At 39.1% G+C, this 24,930-nt stretch overlaps 1 protein-coding gene across 1 annotated transcript in view; it reads left to right on the top strand.

Moving 5' to 3' along the window:
• TTC28 (tetratricopeptide repeat domain 28) overlaps window positions 1–24,930 on the top strand; it is a 553,780-nt gene that overhangs the window by 398,399 nt on the left and 130,451 nt on the right. The window contains exon 8 of the mRNA XM_018557772.1: window positions 23,090–24,431. Coding sequence (XP_018413274.1) covers window positions 23,090–24,431 — 1,342 coding nt within the window. The remainder of the gene's footprint in view (window positions 1–23,089; window positions 24,432–24,930) is intronic.

Here is a 24,930-nt window from a genome sequence, read left to right as displayed (position 1 = left end):
AAGCTGTGTTCACCATATTCATCTAATGCAAGCAAAAATCCTGGCTTTTAATGTCTCGTGCACATGACTGGTTATTCAAAGTTCAGTTTATTTATCAAGCTAACTAAACATTCAGTTTGCTAAGTAAACCAGCTGTATTCCCTTAGTAAATCAACTCCAATAAAAGGTCTTCATGCAAGGTAAATTTACAGGATTATTCCATATCCAGGAATCTAAAGCCTCTTCAAAAATGTGTTGTGAACATGTAGACACTGCTTATTATAGCGTTATGTTGCATGAGCAGGTTTATATGAAAGCATGTTCGAGATTTCATCCTAATAAGAGACACAGGTTCCCTGCATAAAAATCCATGAAAGTCGGTGTGGAGAGGCTGAAATACAGTTCATTCTAAAGGATTTTCTTGTTGTTCTGAAACATAAGATTACGTGAAAGCTTACAATACAATCAAAGAAAAGCAGAGAGTATTACTGATCCCTGCAGTGAGAGATACCGTTCTTTGTGCGCTTAATCTCATTTAAGAGTGCAGCGTCTACCCTGATTTTCTATTGGAACATCCTCATTGTCAGTGCTTTATATTAGCTTGCTGGATGTGAAATGGAGAATCAATTAAGCCCAGGGACTAAACAGTAGACAGGAAGAAAACATATGTCCACAGCATGATGAGGAAAGCAAGCTTTTGCCTAGAAAGCATGCATATGTGCAGTTCAATACAAAACAAGAACAAAGAGGAATGTTTGTAGTCTCTCCCTTTATATAGTATTATGCTGCTCTTAGTATTTGGGGGTTCCAGTTTTCAGGGACCATTGTGGTTCAGTAGCATAAATCAGATGCACTTGTTGATATGTTGAATGACTACCATATATACATCTCTAAAATTTTGAATCATCCAACTGACAATAATTTAAATTAAAGTCATTTTGGGTTTTTGCTTACAACAAGGCTCTCCGGACTGTGTAGCTCATGTGTACCTTGCCCTGTTCAGTTTGTTCAGTTGACCAGTGTTTTAATTTTCTCGTAATTTCTATGGGGAGCTCCTTAGCACCTCTGAAATGCATCTGAGCTGCAGATCCATTAATTTCTGTTAAATCCAAGTCTAATGTGATTATAAACTAAGGAATGCTGATGCTGCATTCTACCTTAGTTGCTTAAAAGATGGTAACTTCTATGACTGCCCAAAACATATAAGGGTTTATTAACTGAATTACTGAAGAAAATGTAATGTTGATCATTTTTACTATCGATGATATGTAAAGGAATTTTACTGGATAAATAAACACCAATGTGCCATACAACACCAGCGACGCCTTGGAGTTAATTTACTAAAGGCAGGTAGGCTGTTCTCTTTGCAAGGGAATTTGCACTTTAAAGGGGACATTTCTTTGTTAAATGAATGAGGTGAAGCTCTGCTGACTTCCATCACCCAATCATGTGCAAGCAAAAAGTACATTTTTTTTCATTTTCCTTGCACATGATTGCACATTCACCAAGCTAAGTGCAAATTGCCTTGCACAGTCAACAGCCTATTTGTCTTGACACCCCTGGTTTCATCATGTTGCTTGGTGAAGCCTGATCATTCAGTTCTAATGTAATTCATAATAATGTTAGACAGCTAAAGGGCTGGGCTGCAATACCAGGTTTTACTCGCTGGTGGCACTGTAGATAAAACCTGAAATTGTGATTGGTTAGGGAAAAGCAGCCAAAAGCAAGATTACAATTGTCTATTGTTAACCTGCTAAAGCCTAACTTTAAGCTCAGTCCCCTATCCCCCAATGCCCCCCCTCCCCTCTCTATAGTCACTCCTGCCAGTATGTTTTGCATTATTTTTATATACGTTTCTAGATATCTTCAGGCTGGTTACATGATGTGCAGGGTCTTCTTCCTTGTCACCTCTTCTGCTAGCAGCGCGGTCCCGATGATGCAGAGAGCAGCACTGACATGATAACATCAGTGCTCTGTGAAACATTATACTCTGAGTGGAGGGACACTGTGGTGACAACCCTTCAGGGGGTGGGTCCATGACTCCCTGCATTTACAGGATCTCTCCCGGTCTTACATTGAGCGTCATTCAAACCGGAAGACTGAGGACATTTTGTGATGAAAAGGTGTTCCTGCAGCTATGGCCTGAAGATGAATATGCATATCTACTCATATGGCAGTCCAAGCTGTTTTTTATATGAAGTAGCTGCTGGAGGAATGTTTTATGTCAAAGAAAATTTAGCCCAGAGTGGGGCTTTAAGTATTATGCAGAAATATTAACAGAAAAAAAGCTTTGTAAAATGGTAAATGTGTCAAAAACTCTTGATTTACAATTCAGAAGTATTATCTCTAGTTAGTTTTCAAGGCATGCATTCTGCTCTAGGCAAATACATTTTTCTTATATTACGTTTTCTTTGTGGAATTTAAAAAAAATATCAATTCCTAAAAGATTAATGTTAGGTCAGCTAATAATAAAAATATTTATGAGTAGGTAAAAAGGAAACATCATTGAAGTGATGGACGAGGAAATGTCCTTGTGTATCATTAACTGTTGCAATCATTTACAGCAAGGCTGCTCATGATGTTATAATTGAACAAGGGAACATAAATAATGTTTCAGAATGGAGCCGAAATGATAGAAAAGCTGATGTATTAAGTGAATGATCTGAACTGCAGCCGTTATTATCAGAGACTTAATGTTGTGTCATTTACGCACCTGAATAAAGATTTGTGAACAAAGAAGACAGCCATTTTTAATCATTGCAGAATTGCAGACTGCTGCTCAGTTTATTGCAGATGGGAGAGGTGAGGGAATTAGGGCATGCGAGGTTTGCAGAGGCAGCAATTAAAGGAATGTACAGGTGGAAACCAAACACGGATTAACCAACTCGAATCCCCGATGCATGGCTAAAGTCACAACTGAAAATATATTTAGGGTTGTAACAATTTTATTGTAAACTACAGTTTCATTAAAAATTGTGTTACCCTAAAGTATGTCATTGTTACAAAAGCCATTTTATAATTAGTGGCTTGAAAGTTACATTTTTTCAGTTAATTACCTGATTTCAGATATGATCTTCTATAACTGCCAAAAAACAATGTTTGTGCAAACATGGCTACAGTTTCAGGTTGTAGGGATCCTAGATTACACCATATACTGATGGGTGTATTTTTAAATGTATCCTGGACGCATATGCTTTGAAAGAGCAGTACTTGTAACTGGGTCTTTTTTTTCCTCGCAATGCAGGTAAATGTAAGTGAAAGCAACGTAATGCATATAAACACGAGTCTAGCTTCCTTTAAATATAGGGTAGCTAACACAAAAAAATGCATTAAAACACCTGTAGGAAAATACATAAAAATGTATTGCATAAAACAGCATGTCAATGTGCATGCAAAAATGCGCCAAAAAAGACCCCATAGTTGGGAATTTCTAGGATCCTCGTCTCCCACAAGTCTAACTGAAGCTTTGGTAGCTAGCTATGATTTAGACACCATCTACCACAATGAATAAACAACCAGTTATTTAAAGAGAAACTGTCACCTTCATGCAGGAAAAAATTACAGTGAGTCTGAAAAAGTTTCCTCCCTTCTTTCCCAACTCCCTTTTATTGATTTTGCCTGTGCTCCCTAACCAGACCTTTCTTCTTTGCAGCTGGCAACAGTACCCAGCACTTCCTGTATGGATGAGCATGTAACCTGCTCCACTGTAAAAGTGCTGGCCTACCCACCATTTGCTAGGCTTGAGCACTGTCATATGACTGAGGGAGTGACATCATCACTCCTCCAGGTCACCCACATCACAGTGATGGAGGAAGATGAGTATAAGGGGGTCGGGGCAGCCCCTTTGTAGAAATGCAGTCACTTTGCCTTCATGGGCAAGGTGACCATGTCTCTTTAAATTGCTTGAAACACACAGTTCCATCAAGTGCAGCCTTAATTGTCATTGCCTTTATAGTATTTCAATTCTTTACACACATACTTTTGAAATATAGAGACGTATTGGGCATTTTCTTTTCTTCCCAGTAATCCTCTTTACATAGCAACAACAATTAAAACTCAGAACCCCCTTTTTTTGAAGGTAGTTTTGATAAGTGCATCAACTCAAGTGGGTAAGCTGCTGATTACATCCCAATTAAATGGTACAGTTTTCTTCATAGTTACATGAAGGTGATACCCTCACTGACCATATAGCCATGTATGACATTTTCCCCACACAGCAGCAATTATTCATTCTTTTACCTTTCCGCTTGTCTGAACTTTCTGGATAACAGGTTTCTAGATGTATTAATGAATCATGTTTAGTTCCACATTAATGTGTATTTGTCAGTAAAAGTGTTTGTTGAAGCAGTGTAAGAGATATCACTCTAGAGGTTATTTATGCCACCGTCATCAAACCGTAAAATCCTGACTTTTATCAGTGCTAGTAAAATGGCCAGTCTCCTAAGACAAAAATGTTACTGTTATAAACCAAGCAAATTGACCCTTCATAAAATTGCCCTTTTGCACAGGTGCCTAACATTTAACAATTGAACCCTTAGTGACCCAGAAATACATTTAATTTTCCATGTGTTTCAAAAAGGCAATGGGCTGTTCTGTAATTTAGCAAGCTGTGTACCATGTAACATATATTTATTTTTTATATGCAACATACGGAATGTGAAGCTACCTCTAGGATATACATTACAAGAAACATGAGTGCATCCATATGTTTCATATGAGAAAAATATGCAACTCAAGGAAGATAGCACCTGCTTGGAATTTAATTAAGCACCTTTGATCCTACTAATTTGAGCAGGGAAATTGCAATGGTTGTTAAAAGCCGCTTTTCTGTGGGGTCCATAGAGGCATCTACCCACTTGGATTTTTTTTTTTCATGAATCTTTAAAGTGGAGGTCCCACTTTTAAAACAGGCAATTGTATTTTATCAGTAATGATGTCAACATATAATACAAAAAAACAGACATCAGATGACTGTGGAATGCTGAAAAATGGTGCCACTCCAGGTCAGACCACCCTTGCCCGCTGATAACTGGGTGCTTGTCCAGCTTGTCACTTGCAGATAATATACAACAGGAGATGGATGATGGCACACCAGATAATGTAAAATGGCTTCTTTTATAGTTAGAAAAAGCAGTAATGGCAATGGAACCGAAATTAAAATGTTTTACATGTTTAATGCACAAAGGCATTAGATCATAGACCAGCCCTGTGTGCAAAAAGTATGTAAGAGATTTAATTCCTAACAATCACACAAAGAAAATACACTGCTCACATTCACCTCCACAATCCGAGCTTCTCATCTGCTTATCAGGTGCCGCCACAGCCTGTCAGGCACTAAATCCAAATGTGAAGGGGAAAGCCACACTTTCCTCTTTACACTAGGATTTAGCTTTAATTCCTAGTTCCTTTGACATTACTGCTATGTTTTTAACAAGTAAAAAAGGAAGCCATTTTACATTATCTTGTGAGCTGTCATCCATCTTCTGTTGTACAGATGGCTGTAGAGAGGCTTTAAAATATATCACATTTTAAAAATGCAACTAAGGTCAAAATGAATAAGGAAGAATAGTAACAAACTTCCTGGTTGTGGAACTGGAACTGTGTCAGCTGTCACATGATTTGTGACTGTGTCTGATATGGTGGCCACTATGACCGTGTCCTCTGTGATCACTGACCTTTACTTTGTTTGACTGATATCTCTGTAGCATGGGATCTGTGTTATGAAATTCTACATAGTAAAGACGGAGAAATAGGTAAACTAAGGGATCACTAGATTCATAAAGTGCCTTGATGAAGACCAACTGGTCACAATGTCAGGACACAGAAGAAGGAGACAAAGGTAACACTGGGGGGAAGGAGCATAGTGAGCACAGAAGAAGGGCTATTGATAATACTGAGGAGAAAGAGCATAGTGAGCACAGAATAATGAGATACTGATAAAACTGTCGAGAAAGATCACGGTGAGCATAGAATAAAGAGATACTGATGACACTGCAGAGAAAAATCACGGTGAGCACAGTAGGAGGAGATACTGATAACACTGGAGAAAGATCAAGGTGAGAACAGTGGAAGGAGATACTGATAACACTGCGGAGAAAGATCACGGTGAGCACAGTAGAAGGAGATACTGATAACACTGTGTAGAAAGAGCATGGTGAGCACATAAGAAGGCGATATTGATAACACTGTGGAGATCATGGTGAGCACTGAAAAATGCGATACTGATAACACTGTGGAGAAAGAGCATGCTGAGAACAGTAGAAGGAGATACTGATAACACTGTGGAAAAAGATCACCGTTAGCACAGAAGAAGGCGATACTGATAACACTGTGGAGAAAGATCATGGTGAACAGAGAAGAAGGGCATACTTATAACACTGTGCAGAAAGATCACAGTGAGCACAGAAGAAGGAGATACTGATAACACTGTGGAGAAAGATCACAGTGAGCACAGAAGAAGGAGATACTGATAACACTGTGGAGAAAGATCATGGTGAGCACAGAAGAAGGCGATACTGATAACACTGTGGAGAAATATCATGGTGAACAGAGAAGAAGGGCATACTGATAACACTGTGGAGAAAGATCATGGTGAACAGAGAAGAAGGGCATACTAATAACACTGTGGAGAAAGATCACAGTGAGCGCAGAAGAAGGCAATACTGATAACACTGTGGAGAAAGATCATGGTGAACAGAGAAGAAGGGCATACGTATAACACTGTGCAGAAAGATCACAGTGAGCACAGAAGAAGGAGATACTGATAACACTGTGGAGAAAGATCACAGTGAGCACAGAAGAAGGAGATACTGATAACACTGTGGAGAAAGATCACAGTGAGCACAGAAGAAGGAGATACTGATAACACTGTGGAGAAAGATCACAGTGAGCACAGAAGAAGGAGATACTGATAACACTGTGGAGAAAGATCATGGTGAGCACAGAAGAAGGCGATACTGATAACACTGTGGAGAAATATCATGGTGAACAGAGAAGAAGGGCATACTGATAACACTGTGGAGAAAGATCATGGTGAACAGAGAAGAAGGGCATACTAATAACACTGTGGAGAAAGATCATGGTGAACAGAGAACAAGGGCATACTGATGACACCGGAGAGAAGGAGCATAGTGAGCACAGAAGAAGGCAATACTGATAACACTGTGGAGAAAGATCACAGTGAGCACAGAAGAAGGCGATACTGATAACACTGTGGAGAAAGATCATGGTGAACACAGAAGAAGGTGATACTGATAACACTAGCGAGAAGGAGCATAGTGAGCACAGAAGGTGACATGGAGGAAGGAAACACTGATAACACTGGAGACAAGTAGTAGAGCAGACGCAGTAGAGGAGATCAGTGAAGTAAGATGGAAAACAAAAGGACACTGAGAAACAGATGGGAGAAAAGGAACAGAGCAGGAGTGTGTGTTCATAGAAAAGGAAACTGGTGAAACAATCTTGGAAAGAATGGCTGCACAGCAAGGGAGCAAAGCTGCATAGAAGGTAGCAGACAATCAGGCGAAAGGATTCAGGGGAGAATAGGTGACATGGTAGAAGGCAGTGGAGTACTGTTAATTTATTAACCCTTGCAATGGGGCTGCCCCTACACTGCAAGAGTTAGCTGCTCATTTTTGTCTAGATGCTCAAAAAAAAGTTATACTCACCCGATCCTTTGAGCTGGCTTGCTTTTAGACTGGTCCCTGGATCCTCCTCCCCATTCTCTGCAGCAGTCTAAGGTCCCTTAAATCATCACATTCTATACACAGTGTAAGGACATGAGAATGCCCGAGGGACATTCCAATGCTGCAGCATAGCAGTAAACAGGCTTCAAAGACCGGAGAAGCAGGGAGTCGTCTCAGTGGTTCAGGTGAGTATAATGTTTTTCTCTAGACAAAAACGAGCAGTTAACCCTTGCAGTGTGGGGGTAGCCCCACTGCAAGGGTTAATAAAACTTTTGCCTGGAGTTCTTCTTTAACATTGTGAATGAGATCTAAGATTGGGGGAAGTGGGACACTGAGGAGGAGAGTGGGGAGGAAAGTGGTGCTTGCTTCCTGAGTTGTAAAGCTGCATGTGTGCAAGTATCCTGCAGTACCCTAACAGGGAATAGAAAGCGTTCTTATAATATTATGCAGAAAATATCTACTGCATGTATAAACACACATAAATCTAACATATCTGCATCATAAGATGATTTTAATAATGATCTGATAACAAAGCAGTGAGATCAAATAAGATTTCAAGTAGCATACTTTTTTTTTTAAATTGAGGCTTTAGAGATTTGCATGACTGAAGAATTTGCCATAGAGGTTTCTACAGACACATTTCTCGCCAGCTGTATAATCGACCTCTTTTTCATGAGCCACGTTCTCCTGAACACTGATAATCTTCATTGATTTGTTCAAACAGGCAGATGATTTAATTTTCCATCTGTGCAATCTTGTTTGAATGCTTCATTCCAACTGTGTTTTTTTTAAACCTCCAAATCTACAGCTGTAACTGTTCATTAAAAAAAAATCACATTATGACTTACCTTCTAATATGTCAATTTATTGTTCACTTTGTTTTTTAGGCATCAGGATGAACAAGAAAATAAAATATTTCATCATGCCATGTTTGTGCAAAAAATACAAGATAGACTGCAGGGATGTAGACTATTTACAGGTGAAACTCGAATAATTAGAATATCGTGCAAAAGTAATTGCAGTAAGTGCTGCAAAAGGGGCCCAAACCAAGTACTGAGTACATATGCATGCTTGTACTTTTCAGAGGTCCGATATTGTTCTATGTACAATCCTTGTTTTATTGATTGCATGTAATAATCTACTTTTCTGAGGTTGTGGATTTGGGGTTCTTGGGGTTTTCATGAGCTGTAAGCCATAATCATCACAATTATGACAAATCACGGCTTGAATTATCTTGCTTTGCATGTAATGAGTCTATCTCATATATTAGTTTCACCTTTTAAGTTGCATTAGTGAAATAAATGAACTTTGCACGATATTCTAATTATTCGAGTTTCACCTGTAAGTCCCAATAGAACATCTGCATTTAGATTTGATTACGTACAGTGTAAAAAAACATCTAAATGGATATGCATTAGGATATTTTGATATGATTTTGTGGCTCTATATTGAAAAATGTAAAACAGATGTATGGCACTGGCCTAATGATGTTCACTGAAACAAATGGGTAGGCCTCGTACCAGCAGGGCCGGATTTACTCTCTCTTCTGCCCCCAAGGCCAGGTTCCTCAATGCGCCTCCCTGTATGCAGGCTACATACAAGTAATCTCGGCGATATTGCCGAGATCACTTGTAAAAAAACAAGCAGCGGCTGCCCCACTGTACATTTAGCCCTGCTTGCAAAAGCAGAGCTAAATGTAGAAAACAACTACCCGCACGGGACACAGAATTGTATGTCCCGAGCATCGGGAGATAGGAATTCCACAACTCTGCTGCCCCTCTACTCCCTGCTGCCCCAAGGCCGGGCCTCAGTTGGCATTGTGGGAAATCCTGCCCTGAGTACCAGTATGCATTTTTAACCTTCTAACCTTTCCAGCCTATCATTAAATTGTACAAATATGCCTGTTACATTTGTTTATGATGTACTGTCATGTGTATTTTAGGTAGCAGTAATGCTAATTCAGAAAATACAGTGATACCACTGAGTAGTAGAGGTGTGGATATAGCAAGAATGGCTGACCAAAAACCAAAATATGTATTTAGTTGTTTGCTATTTTTACTTAGAAATTGGGATTTATGATTGATCTTTAATGTAAGCTTCAACAAAAAATACATGTCTTCGGGCTTGAACCAATGGTGAATTATAGAGGGTTCCCTGCACTAAAACAGTTTATCCCTTCTCTGACACTCATTAATGCTGTTTCATGCATGTGCATAAAGTTGAGTCTACAGTGCCTTGTGCCTGCCAGCACAGTTACCCACCATCCTTCCGTTTTTTACCATTCATCGCTCACAACATCACTGATTAGACCTTAAGCTGATATTTGACCGCCAACTAATAACCGCCAACTAATAACTGTGGTCAGCTTTAATAATTTTAGTTGTTGTAATCAGTGTCTCATAAGAAAAGAAATGTTAGAATAAAGCAAATTTCAAAAAAGCCATTTTCTGTAATGCAGCATTTCTTTTTTCTAACCCCCTAATTATATTATGGATATGAAACTAAATATATCCTTTATAAGGGCACATCTTGTTTCCTGTCATATGTCAGTGTTATTGAAGGATTCATCTTTGGACCTTCAAGGCACCTCCCTCTTCTCTGCTCTCCTACTTAGTGTTCCACTTTTTCCCCCTCTATTTCTCAGCATACACTGTCTTACTGTATGACCCATTCTCTTCCTATTTTGATTATCCCAGTCTTTTCCACCATGGCTCCTTCTCCAACAGATGTTTTATCCAAGATCTGTGTTTACCGTCTGACTGCCGGTTCCTTAGGCCATTCTACTGTACATGGCCACTATTCTACCTTAATCCTGTGCAGTTCCAGTGTCCATTACCCTCATTGTTACCCATACATCTTAGCGTCACAGCATATGCACCTATCATTTCCCTCTGCATCTCTATAAGCCACTCACTGGAAGCTTCTCAGACCCTTTCCCTGTGTCCTCTCTGTGCCCCTGGCCCACTGGCCTCTCTTTTTTGTTGCTCTCTGGGCCTTTGCCCCACTGTAATTTTTAGTGTTATTGCTGAACTATTTTACTTACTCCTTTTTGCTCACTGTCACCAATATCTCTGTGCCTTTCTCTCTTTGTCAGCATTGAATGTATGTTTTGTTGTCCTTTTGTGTATTGTCTGATCCTGTGTGCTGTGTCTTTCTCACCCCAGCACCTTCTCCCTTTGGCCAGCTCATTTTTCCTTCAGAGCAGGGTTCTGTTTTCCCCTCCTTAGACATCTGTTATTACACCCTTACACCCACCTCCACTATCGCCTCCTAACTCCTCTAACTCCCCCCCTCCACACACACATACACACACTCAATCATCAGCTTCCAATCCCTTCCCTTCCAATAGTTCTTATCCCCCCCATTTCTTTTGATATGGTTGCACCATGTAAGCATTAAGCATTAATGGGAAAACAAAAAGAAGATCCATAAAGGTCCCCTACTTCCTCTTCCCTCCACTACTGAGCAATACTCCACACTACACTTCATGCTGTGTACTCCACACTTCACACTGGAGGTTGTGCTGAACATTCTGTACTCTATGTTGCGCCACTTTGCACACTATACCTTACATTTTATCTCCCACACTGCTTCCCTCTGTACTCTGCGAGTTTTACACTTCTCCACTCTCTACATTGTGTACATAATGCTTCACACCACTCCACAATATATACATATAATATATAATATATACAGTATTTAACAGACTCTGCACCCTTTTTGATATTGTGCAATACATACTCCAAACTGCTACATTCTATACACTAACCTACACTTTATGCACTGTCACTATCTGTTGCCCCTTCTGACTCCCAAACCCAGAATTAATTCATTATTATAGTCCCTCGTGTGGTCAAATTAGTACACGTTTCATAGTATTGTTTGGAAGAAAACCTTTTACACAGCCTGGACCTTTGTTAGAAAAAAAAAGTGATCAAGCTTAACCTGTTAATGAAAACAATGTTAATTAAAACATTGCTGGGTGATGAATAATTTATATGTGCTGTGTATACTTTGTGTTAAAGAAAAATTCTTACAGCCTGAAGGTATCATTATTGCTTTTGTTCTTTGGTGAGCTAAATTTCTCTGTTAACAATGAATGTGATGCATATACTATAGAAGGAAGAAGAATGAGGAATAATAGTGATTTTTGAGAACAAGCTGTTTTGAAACAAATTCGAGCTTAGCAGAATTTTGTGTAATTTATCCATCACAATGATGCAATACTAATTCATGGGCTCAGGTCACTAAGCTATAAAGAATATTTGCCATCACAGCTGTTATTTTCACCCAAAGGGAGTTGAAAATAACAGTCACATGGCTGAAAATAATGACAAAATACTGCTATACAGCTTAGTGAATTAAACCTCATGAATGGACTTTAAAGACTCAGCCATTAGCTGGAAGTGATTTTGTGCCTAAAAAAGGCTTCATGCTAAAGCTTTACAACACCCATACTGTGCCTTTGCCTATCACTCCAGGTTTTAGGTTTCTAGGTTTCAATTCAAAGCCTCACTACAATTTTCAAAGTCCAAAGAGCTGGAAATTCCCTGAATTATTGTTGAGCTTAGATCCGTAGACCTTGTATGTGATGTAACCATGTGACAGGACAATAGCAAAGTGTCCAAAGCTTTATTAAAATGCACTTAAACATAAAATAGTGTATAGTGTTTTTTATGCATTATCTTTACTGACTTAATGTGTTCAGCACCAAGAATTCTATTTGTAATCAGGAAAATATAAAAATAATAATAATGCATGTGACTATTTTATACAGTATTTAACAAATGTAGCCACTTGATGCTTTATTCAAGGAATATTATCTCTTCTCTTACAGTTGTTGCCCATAAAATAGACTCTGATGACTCATAATACATGCATCCCTAGAAATGTTACAGATATTCAATTTGCTGCCAGAAAGTATGCAGCTGGTATTATGGCTATCTTTAATTTTTTATTATTTTGCTATCTGCCTGTTAGGCATGTCCCTCTACCTAATGTTTGACTGTTACAGATAATTAAAATAGTGATATAAAGCATCAGCTTATGAACCTCTGAAGTTACATTTAAACAAAAACAAAAACAAAATATATATATATATATATAATAAAAAAAATGTATTACATGTTATGAAGCAAAGTGAACAATATGTGAATGTTTGAAAGAGAAGCCTGTTAATGGTGACCAACACTAGTCAATTTCAAGTGTTGGTCCTGTATTTGGAGTCACATATTCTGTAGAAAATGTGTAGTCGAAAGTGAGAGATTTAGTATGTATTGTAAATATTGTAAATTTGGTGTAGGAAAATAGCATACCTTCTCCCTTAAGCCTGCTTGAGAACTTGAGCCACTGCCATTCTGGCCTTGGCTGACTATAGACAGTATGTAGTGAACAAATAATTCCTCAACAGTGCAGAAGACTGAGCCAAACAAATCTTGGAAAATGCTAAATGTACAGTACAGACAACAAATTGCAGATTCTTGTTGCCTGGTACATGTTCTAAAAGATCTGTGTTTCTGCATTTAAATGTTGATTGGAATATCTCCACAAAGTATTTGATATAAAGCATGCTGACCTTTAAAGGAGACAATAAACATCTGCTTATGTAGTAGAGTATTCATTTAAAAATATGTGTAAAAGACCTAGAGCTCACCCGTCTTCTGTCCATGAAGAAGTGTGAAATGCCCCTGCCCTGTCCTCCACCCTTCTACATTGCCAAGGGCATGTGGCCTTGTATGGTGCAGGGACGGAGGGTGCTCGGTTCCCCCCCCCCCCTCCTCTCCCCCCCCCCCCCCTCTCCTGCCCTCCCATGCCAGTGCTCGGATTAAGTGTCTGGTTGGGAATTTAAGGGAAGACCACACTTTTTTTCCCATTTTTGGAGAATGGCTAAAAATGGGGCCTGGTATGACTTTTGAAGGGAACCCCATGCACCGTTTTTTATTTTTAACATGGGGGTTCCTCCTAACATTCCTACCAGACCTAAAGGGTCTGGTATGGTTTGGGAGAGGGATCCCACGCTTTTTTTTTCTTTTGCGTACTTTTTTTATTGTGTTGACTACCTCGGAGGTAGCGAACACTATAACTGAGCCAAATGCCGATCGACGGCATTCGATTATTCTCTCACTCACCTATGAGAATAGGGGCGAACAGCAGTGAATGAACTGCCAGACATTCCGATCAGCCGATCCAGATGTTGGCTCAGTTGAATCTGCTGAGCATGTTTGGCTGACCTAAAGTGAGCCAAGGCTGGCCGATGTACGGCTGAAATCAGAGCGGCGTTCGGCTCACTTCACTTTGACTCGGTTATTCACTTGGCTGCCTACGGCAGCTTAGGGAATAACCCCCTAGGTATTTTGGTGACAGCTGAAACAGGGAGGAATTGCAGGAGAGTTCTGGAGAGGTAAGTATAAAGGGTTCAGGGGTCATGAATTTAGTAGGGCCTTACATTTTTTTAAATATAAATATTTTTAAGAAAATAAGAATCGTCCATTTTCTGTCTGCATACAAAAAGAGCATCAGAGATTTAGTAGATGTAGAAAAATGATACATGTTTTTGTAATACATGATCCAATGCATCATTCAATATAAATACATTGGATTTCCCTGACTGCAGCCTAATTTGATCAGAGACACGTCATGACTGCATAACGATCTATTGACTTGCAGTAGCCTTTTTGTTTATTGTTATCTTTGGTTGCACGGTTTGTCTGCAACATGGGAAAAGAGGAAAGGTGACGGTCATTGTTAAGGTCAAATCACTGCAATTAATCTTAAAGATTAGTAAAAACTCCATCAACCTAAGGGGATTATGGCTGCTTTAGTAGCTAATAATTGTTTTTAATAGCCAGTTTGAAATGATAAGAAATTTGCATTTGTCCATGACCAGCATAGTGTTCAGCAGGAAAAGCTCGTTTAGATGAATGAAAATGATTTATCTTCGCAATAAAGCTGAACACAAGGGACAGGGTAAGACAAGCTAAGCGGAGACATATTGGTAGGACTGCACAGATATTGACTCTCTTCTAGAAAACAAAGGTAACTGGGACATAGCTACTTCAATAGTAAGATTATTGATCCAGAAATTCCTCTCTGACATTTATAGTGTTTTTGGTTTGTTGTATGATTATTGTAGCATTTATATATCTTTCAGCAAAACTGCCGCTTTTAAGTCATAAAGGAAAACAGTCAATATCTGCTAGTTTTTAATTCCTATTACTGCAAATTGTTTAAGTACTTTGTATTCAAGATCTTGTAGACAAATAAATGGCAGAAAATTAGCTATTTAAATGGGTTGTCTTGTAATTGTCCATTAGTTTACAGGACTGTAGGTATAAGAGGTTCTATGAATGTTTATTTTGTTATGGAATTGGTACATGTTAAGGATTAGTTGGTGTTGAATGCCATTCACTGCATGATGAAGTGTTCTCAAGTGGCTATTGGGATTCAGTGAAAAAAACTGAATTCTAAGACTTTGATTTGCAAAGATTAGAATCCATGAATCTTTTGTAATTTCCTGCAGGCCATTAGTTCTGAAATGCTTCCTAAAGTGACTTTGTCTGGTAAAAAGATGTCACAATATGGGACCCCCAAAAAGAAGATGTTTTACACTCACCCTTCCCATTGGCAGCTCTGTTCAAGAGCCATGGCCACCTAAAGAACATTTGATACTTTTAGGAGTTTCAGATGCCTTAGTTGCCTGCTGGGCTTCCTTTTGCTGGCTCCAGAGTCAATACAGGACATAGTAGTGATGTAGGGGCTGGCACTACAGGGGAATTGTGTTGAGGGTGAAGAGGTCACTGCTCTGCAATCGTGAAGGTCAGAGGAACAGGTAAGAGGGCAGATGAGCATAAAGCCTTTTTGTGTTAGAAATAGTGTTTTCTCACATCCTTTTAACAAAGCAACAAAGTCAAGGGGGGATTTATCAAAACTGGAGCAGACAGAATCTGGAGCAGTTGCCCATGGCAACCAATCAGCATCTCTCGTCAGGTTGCTCAGGTGAGATTTGACAATGAGACAGAGAAGCTGATTGGTTGCAGTGCAAATCTGCTCCAGATTTTGTCTGCTCCCCAGGTAGGCAATTTGATGAGATTTCTACTAACTTCCTGTTGTTTCTCCTGAACAGGAAGCCAAGGGAAATCTCCCCTACTACACACAGTACAAAAAAGGGAAGGGTTTTCTATATTGCTGACTCTATTTAAAATGAAAAAAGAAAAAAGAGTCATGTTTTTGGGTTGATACTTGAATTAGTAGGATAGTGTTTGGCGCATTTCATGTGTATGCAGTGTATTAGTAGGCTCATGCAATATAAGTTAAATATATAATGTGTAAATCCAATCTGCCAGATGTAATTATATTACTTCAGTGTTGCCATTTTAGAGTGATCAACAGTGTGAAAGGTGTATTTGAATTTCTGAAACATTAACAGAGAGCAGCCTTGCAGCCAGAGCCGTAGCTAGCTCTTTTTGCGCCCGAGGCAAGAACAGAAAATTGTGCCCCCCCAATAGACGTGTGCCCCGCCTCCAGGATGGCGGCACACATGTGCCTCTGCCCATACAGGTGGGGGTGAGAGCAGTGGGGATCCAAGGAGAAGCTGGAGCCTGTGCTGCTCCTCTTCTCCCTGACAAGCCGTTGCTGTGTTGGCCGCCTGGCACCCCTGTTGCCAATGGCGCCCTGTGCTCGCCATGGCAACAGGGGCAAGGGGGTCCAGCCCGGCCGGCCCTGGCTGTGCTCCCTCTCAGCTGCGCCTGAGGCGAGTGCCTCACTCGCCCCATGGTAGCTACAGCCCTGCTTGCAGCTGTATAGCAGCAAAATGACATTGGACCAATGCTATTTTTCTCTTCATCAATTGTCTGATATTGACAAACTTGTCAAAATGTTACTTTTACTAAATAATGAGCATTTGAATCTCCAAGTACTCTTTTATAGGCCACATTACTTTACTTTAACACACCCTTTCTCACTCTTTTATCACAGTGGAACCCTTGAAATCATTTTCAGGTCTCATGGAACATGTTCAGTAAGTTGTACATACAGAAAAAAATAAAACAATAAAACTTAACATTTTTTGTGTATGTACAACTTACTGAACATGTTCCATGAGACCTGAAAATGATTTCAAGGGTTCCACTGTGATAAAACAGTGAGAAAGGGTGTGTTAAAGTGAAGAACAGTGAACAGTGGACAGTGAAGAAATTTCCCTAAGATTGTTGACCAGTGGGAGAAGGGCCCCATTATATTAGTTTCAGTAGGAGGGATGCATCTTACATCAGTGGTTAATGTAGCATCCCCTTACACTGATGGTCTGTGGGAAGAATACACACCTGACAGACAGGTAAAAAGAACACTGGACAGGAGGGTCTCCACTGGTCCCACACCACTGGCATTGGTAAAAAAAAATATGCTAGAACCATGCAGGCACCTTTAGGAAACACCTAGCAACATCTGGAGGAACCCTAGGATTCCATGGAGCCCTGGTTGAGTAAAGCTGCTTTAAAACATGTGTATGTGTGTGATTACTGCATTGATATATGCACATGCACGTGTACGTGGAACATCTTAAGAACCATCATAAAAATTGATAAAACTACCACAACATCCATATCTTGCTTTAGTATCTAGTAAATATTCATGAAATTCAGCAAACATTTCAGCCAATTAATTAACTTTGTATAATTAGTATTCCTACTTATCTATAGTTCTTATAATTATTTTAATCTATTTGTAATTAAATAGTTCCCATGTGATTGAATGGATTAACTGTAAGCAAATTAAAGTTCAATCCCTTATATATATACTCTGATATTCTTACATCCCAAGTTACCCACTGTTAAAAGATCAGTTCCACAATGACAGAATGAATGTATTGGATGGAATATAATTCAAATACAGATCTTCTGCATTATCAGAATCTATGTTTTGAATGTTACTAATCTATGCAAATGAGAAAAGCCGAGACACCTAAATTCTGTAAAAGGACACATTGTTGTTATATTTTGTTTTATTTATTTATATAGTTATTTAAAATATATCTAAAGCCTTCAGTAGGTCTGGACACTGGCAAAACAAAACAGGTTGAGCTAGCTCACTGTATAACCCCACCTCCAACCATCATGCCTCAGTTTTGTTATCAAGCACTGATTAAGGCCAAGAATTAGAGGTGCATGACCTATGTACTTTAAAGACAAACAGCATATCTCCCTAATGTTTTTGTTCCCAACTGGGCTGACTGATCTTAACGCAGTCGGGAAGAAATGTGTTAGGAAGACGCATAGTATATGTTTGTTATCCCAGCCACCACTTTGGAACATTCATGCCACAGCATACTGACCTGACGCGGATTATGATGGTAGAATACTACTGCATGTGCATATGCTACACTGTATTTGCCTTTCTATTGGAAGGAGGAAACTATTATTGACTGGTGCTAGTTTTACACTATGCTGTTGGGTAGGCGTTTGAATACAGTCAGAGGATTGTGTCCAGCTGATGTCCATTTATACATGCAACACTGTATTCACCTTACTTTTGGAAGGTGCTAGTCATACACTTTAATGTTAGTCATATGCTTTGAAGTATTTAAAGGACTGTGCCCAGCTAAAACACCCTATGCACAGCTTGTATGATGAACACATGTATATGAATAGATCGATAGAAATGGAAACAACTTTGATTGGGCTGTGTAGTAGGCTGCTACAGCCTGAAGCACAGGAGTTGCAATAAAATTCCTTTGTTCGTGCATGTTGGGGGACAGAGCAAGACAGCTGAGCTGCATAAAGATATGCACAGTAGAGCTGACCAAAAGGATATAAAGGTTGTCAGTAAAAAAAATACTATTTTGTAGCAGTGCAAAGTAAGAAGCAGAGCCATCACATGTAACACACAAATATAAATGTGTGCATATATCATCATATATCATCAATGGAAAAAAAAGTTTATATACTGCATTAACCCTTTCGCTGCCAAGCCCTCTGGAACATTTTTCAAATCAGCTGGCCAAGCCATTTTTGAATTTTCTGCAATTTTTTCCTATTGATTTGATTTTCAACTGCTGCGTTGCTAGCATTTGTAAATGACCCCCCAAACCATATATTTTCTGAAAGCGCAGGCCCGGTAGAATAAAAAGATGGTGATACTAAATTTGTAGGCCCTGCGATAATTGCGCAAATGTTTCTCAAATTAATATTAAACCGATAAAAATACACAATTCAATTGTTAAAACACACCAAAATCAGTATCCGTGCATAAAAAAAAATATTTTTTTTGTAGGTCCGTATGCCATACGTCCTTGGCAGCGAAAGGGTTAAAAGAAATGTATTATATTGTTTATAGAAAGCTGATCTCTTTTTCATGTTTATCTAGAACCTTGGTTCTCAACTGGTGGGTCGTGACCCAAAAGTGGGTCGCGACCCTGTGTTCACTGGGTTGCCGCATGCCTTCCACTTTTCTAGTGCAGCACTGTCAGTTCTTGCACCGGGCAGCCATTCAAAATATGCTGCCTGGTGCTGAGTGTCAGTTTAAGGTGGGATGGGCTAGGCCTAGAGGGAGCTCCATCCATTTGTGCATTGCTTACAGCTCCCTCACGTGTCCTATAGAGGTGCCTGGACCGGAGTGATGTCACAATTTGTACTCCCGACACCTCTACAGGGCACGCAAGGGAGTTGTACAAGTAATGCACATATGGATGGAGCTTCATCACTGCACATCAGCCCACATTGGACCCCAGACTAAGGATCCACTCCAGACTGGGTGGACCTTAAAAAAAATAAAATGTTTTGGAGTGTGTATGTGTGAGAATGTCTGTGTGTGTGTGTGAGATTATGTCCGTGTTTTGAGGGTCCATTCACACTAGTACAGTGCGTTAATCACATAGTACCATGCGATAAATGCACTGTATCACGCAATCGCACCTACTGTGCATTCTGGTGTGGGAGGTGTGTTGCGTTGCCAAACCCAAAATGCACCTCCCACCCACAGTTTGTACGCCCGCCCCAGAACGTGCGGCACTCTAATGCCATGCGTTCCATTGCAGCGTGACTTGGGTTGCGACTTAATGACCAAGGCCAAATGTGGGTCCTGAGGTTACACAGGTTGAGAACCACTGATCTAGAATATCCTTTAAGCAAGATCCCTGTGTGATTCACAGCAAAAAGCAGTATAGCCCCAACTGGTTCAGAGTGCTGACCTCCCTCTTTAGGACTATTTAGTGTTTCTGTACATGGAATTACAGAGGGCCAAATGATTTGTTTTTAATAATACACACCTGGGTTACATGGCATTTTTAATATCTGCCTGAAATTCAGTTCTCTTCTTGGGGAGTTCTAGTGTATTTGCAGTCCAGTTTTCTGTCTGGTGTGCAATTTTGCACACGGTACATCTGGCAAAGTTTTAGCAGGCCAGAGGGCAGCCCGTGCACAACATGTCCATCTCATTTTAACTGTCCGGGTTTCTTACAAATGTTCACCAAAGGCAGCTGTAAGGCAATTGAAGTTATCATTGTGTCATTACAAGTAAGCCTGGAAATCCTGTACTGCACTTTTTGGTTCTGCTTGTATCGTTAACCTTGACCATCACATTGATGACCTTTGGCTTTGATTTTCTTGAGCATAGGCAAAAATAGAAGTCATTTGAGACAATTTATAGCTTTTTTCTATATTTTTTTTAACTTCCATAAAATATTCAGAACTAAAAAACTATAAAACATTATAAATGTTTTATTTTCTGGGTAAACGTAAAATATTGAAAATTAATATTTCATGTAGTCAGCTGGTTTACAGAGGTGCTGTGAATACATATCTGAGCATACACAGCTGGATAAGTCAGGGAAGGGATATCCCACTCTCCTTTTTCTCCTACATTTGGATCTTCAGGCTTTAGCAGCAGTCATCAGGAGCAGACCAAGTGCTGGACTTGTTTGTTGGGTTAAGTGCAGACTACTTCCCACCATGCTGTTATGTACAGTCAGATGTGTACAAAGGGACATCCTTTTGTACAGATACTCATGGTAAAATATGCCACACTGACTTTTGATCATATGGCATTTCTGCTAAATATATTCTAATGTCTAATTCTTTTTTTTATAGAAGATCTCGAGGCTCCTGGGAAAACAATCTAATTACTTTTCATGATTTATTCTAAATGATTTCTGGCTCTACAAGGGTTCTCCTGCACTCCCTGGACAGTCAGGCTTTGCCTGTAGAAATATTTAACTCAGTGTTTATTTACCTGGGAATCATAATTGTGACATCTTTTGATTTACAGAGATTGCATTAGGAATCATTAATTACATCACTGCATTTGACAAACTAAAGAAGTCTAGGAAAGAGTGTTATAGATGAGATTCAAAATAACGTATTTGCAATCCGATTAACATAAGTGGAACCGTCTTCTAGAGAAGGGCTTTTAGTAGCATGAAAACATGAAGAGTGATTCAGAAATAGAGAGCATAGAAGATGATTCACCAAAAGTCTACAGTACACCTCGTACATGTTTCATAACTGCAATCAATACCATATGTCCAAAAGGTTCTAGATTTAATGTTTAGAGTAGTGTCCATATTTAAATACTTGGTTTAAAAGGCACGTTTACTCAAAGAAAAGTATTACTGGACAGAAATATAGTGTTAAGTCTTTAATATTGTTTCATGTGAATATGAACTGTAGTGCAGAATACAAAGCTATAGTCCTTGAAAAATGTGACATTTTCAAAGCATGAAGCAGATTTCTGTACCATACCAAAATAAGGATTAAAAAAAAAAGCTCTAGTATGTCACATTAAAGAAAGGACTCACCTAGGCCATAATTACATTAAAAAGCCACATAAACACAGTGTAATACCTAGCTATAGTCCTTGAAAAATTTGACATTTTCAAAGCATGAAGCTGATTTCTGTACCATACCAAAATAAGGATTAAAAAAAAAAAGCTCTAGTATGTCACATTAAAGAAAGGACTCACCTAGGCCATAATTACATTAAAAAGCAACATAAACACAGTAAATAATACCTCCTATGCAGACGTTTACTGCTTTGGGTGATTTGGTTCGGTCACTATGTCGCCCTGAAGAAGGGACCCTGCGTGGCCTCGATACATTAGCTGAACGACACTTGTGACATGTTACTTTAGTAAAAAAGCAAAAACACTTCACACTTTCAAGTTGAGTGCTGGTGACTTTCATTTTCCATAACTCTGGGAACCAAGGCGCCATCCGTGTTATCACTACGAGCACCATGACAGTTAATGAATAAGTCAAAATGCTGTATGTAGTGTAGGTGACCCATCACAACACTGCTTGTTTTCCTGATTCAGCCATTTTTGATTGGATAAATGTTGGTATGTCTGTAGGCCTTCCCTGACATGTTTACTAACTATTGATGCTGTTTTTTTTACCGTGTTACATACAAATGATGTAACAGCATAAGTGGAATAAGCCATAACAACCAATTATATGCAAGTTTTCAGTGGTTTAGAGCAATCAGAACAATAAACAAGGTAGAAAGATCATTGCTAATTGGCTACTAAAATTTGCTGTTATTTAAACACTGTTCATTGACATAATAAATAAGCCTGATTGTGTTATAATTTCTCATTACCAACATTAACTCCTAAGGAACTAATACATTGGGGTTGAGTTACTAGTAGTGCAAGAAAAAAGGATTTCCATAACTGAGTACATTTATGCTTCTGAATGAACATTAGCCACTCCTTTAGTAAATCAACCCAATTTACGTTAGAAAATGTCACATTCATTACATAATTGTCGATACTGGAATGGGAGTAGAAAGTTGTCTTGACATAAAAACCACTGCAGTTCATATTATGTGATTATAACTTTTTAAGCATGAAAGAGTAATATGGCAACTCTACAGACTTGGTATAGCATTGTAGGTGCAATACCTATATCCAGGTCGCAGTAATATAGTGAAAGGAAAATACTGCTAAGCCAATCACACAAGCTTATATACAATTTCTGTCATATCAGATTTTCTGGAAATTGCCAGCTGCCAGTTGTCAATGCAAAAGTTCAACCGGGTCCTTATTTTGTGCTGATACTAAAAATGTCAGGTTTTTTTTCTTCATAATAATCACTCTGCTTTGACAGTGTGTTAATTTCTTAAGTATGCTGCACTTGTAAAAATTTTTGGTACAGATGAACACATTCCGAAATAGATCACATGCACTCTGCAGCATTCTTAAATAAATTGAATTATGCATTTGATAGATTTTTGGACTGAAATTCAGAGAGATAGTTAAGTATCTAGATGGAGCAAATCTGAGTAAGACAAATTGTTCTTTCAGAATGTGTTTCAAGGGAACAATAAAATAATAATTTTACACATTTTTCTCATATGTAAAAACGATGTCACAAATGATTTCTCCTGTAATTAAATATGCTAAGTTAAAATCAATGTTTTGTTGCTTTGCTTTACAGGAATAATTCATCAGATGAAAGGAGACTTTGATACTGCACTAAAATTACACAAGGCTCACCTTTCAATCGCCCAGGAATTAAATGATTATGCAGCCCAAGGCAGGGCTTATGGGAACATGGGAAATGCCTACAATGCACTTGGGATGTACGACCAGGCTGTTAAGTATCATCGGCAGGAACTTCAGATATCAATGGAAGTCAACGACAGAGCTTCTCAAGCATCTACACATGGGAATTTAGCTGTTGCATACCAGGCTTTAGGTGCTCATGATAGAGCTTTACAACACTACCAAAACCATCTGAACATTGCTCGGGAACTACGAGACATTCAGAGTGAAGCTCGAGCTCTAGGCAACCTCGGGAATTTCCACTGCTCCCGAGGTGAATACATGCAAGCAGTACCTTTCTATGAGCAGTACTTGAGAATATCACCTGAACTACAAGATATGGAAGGAGAGGGTAAAGTTTGTCACAACCTTGGCTATGCTTATTATTGCTTAGGAAATTACCAGGATGCTGTAAAATACTATGAACAGGATTTGGCATTAGCAAAGGATCTCCATGACAAACTAAGCCAAGCTAAGGCATACTGTAACTTGGGCCTAGCATTTAAGGCATTACTGAACTATAATAAAGCTGAAGAATGCCAGAAATACCTTTTGTCATTGGCACAGTCTTTGAATAATTCTCAAGCAAAGTTCCGTGCTCTTGGAAACCTTGGCGATATTTTTGTTGCTAAGAAAGATGTAAATGGTGCAATAAAATTTTATGAACAGCAACTAAGTTTAGCTCATCAAGTCAAGGACAGACGGCTAGAAGCAAGTGCTTATGCTGCTTTAGGTAGTGCTTACAGAATGATACAAAAATATGATAAAGCATTGGGATATCATACGCAGGAGCTTGAAGTCTTCCAAGAATTAAATGAATTGCCAGGAGAATGCAGAGCTCATGGTCACCTTGCTGCTGTATACATGTCTCTTGAGAAGTACACTATGGCCTTCAAGTGCTATGAGGAACAGCTTGAGCTGGGACAAAAGCTTAAAGACCCTGCAATAGAAGCTCAGGTGTATGGCAACATGGGCATCACGAAAATGAACATGAATGTCATGGAGGAGGCCATTGGTTATTTTGAACAGCAGTTAGCCATGCTACAGCAATTGAATGGAAATGACTCTATTCTCGACAGAGGCCGTGCATATGGAAATTTGGGAGATTGTTATGATGCCCTTGGAGACTATGAAGAAGCAATAAAATATTATGAGCAGTATTTATCTGTGGCTCAGAGCTTGAACCGACTTCAAGATCAGTCCAAAGCATACAGGGGACTCGGAAATGGACATAGGTAAAATAATATTTGCAAATGATTGATAAAACATCTACATTATGAGTCAGTGTTAATACTCACAATAGATCTAGCACACAGAGAGTAACAATAGAGAATATAAACACAGCAAAACTGGCATACTATATGAAAGTTATTGTAAAGAAATATGTTTCCAAATTTACAATATACGAGTTTCCCGACAAAAATGTATTAACTGCCTCTGATTTAGGGAATGCACTGCAGTGTTTCCAAAAGTATGGGGCTGTTATTACTAATGGCACAGTAGCCATTAAGGGGATAAAGGTGATTAAAGCAAAACCCCAGTCATGTTACCTTCCACCCAGCTCCCCCAACCTGCCGAACACCCCCCTGGTATTTTTTTAAAACCCAATGGATACCCTTTTTTTCCTTTTTGCCAGTCCAGTTACATCACTGAATTTTTTCTCCTTTTTTTACGGGTGTGGGAGGGCAACATTCTTCTAGGACTGACAGGGACTCACATAATGACGTGAGAGTG

The sequence above is a fragment of the Nanorana parkeri genome, unplaced genomic scaffold (genome assembly GCF_000935625.1).
Source record: "Nanorana parkeri isolate BGI_ZX_2015 unplaced genomic scaffold, ASM93562v1 scaffold302, whole genome shotgun sequence".
Classification (NCBI taxonomy): domain Eukaryota; kingdom Metazoa; phylum Chordata; class Amphibia; order Anura; family Dicroglossidae; genus Nanorana; species Nanorana parkeri.
This window is presented reverse-complemented; position numbering and strand designations above follow the sequence as displayed.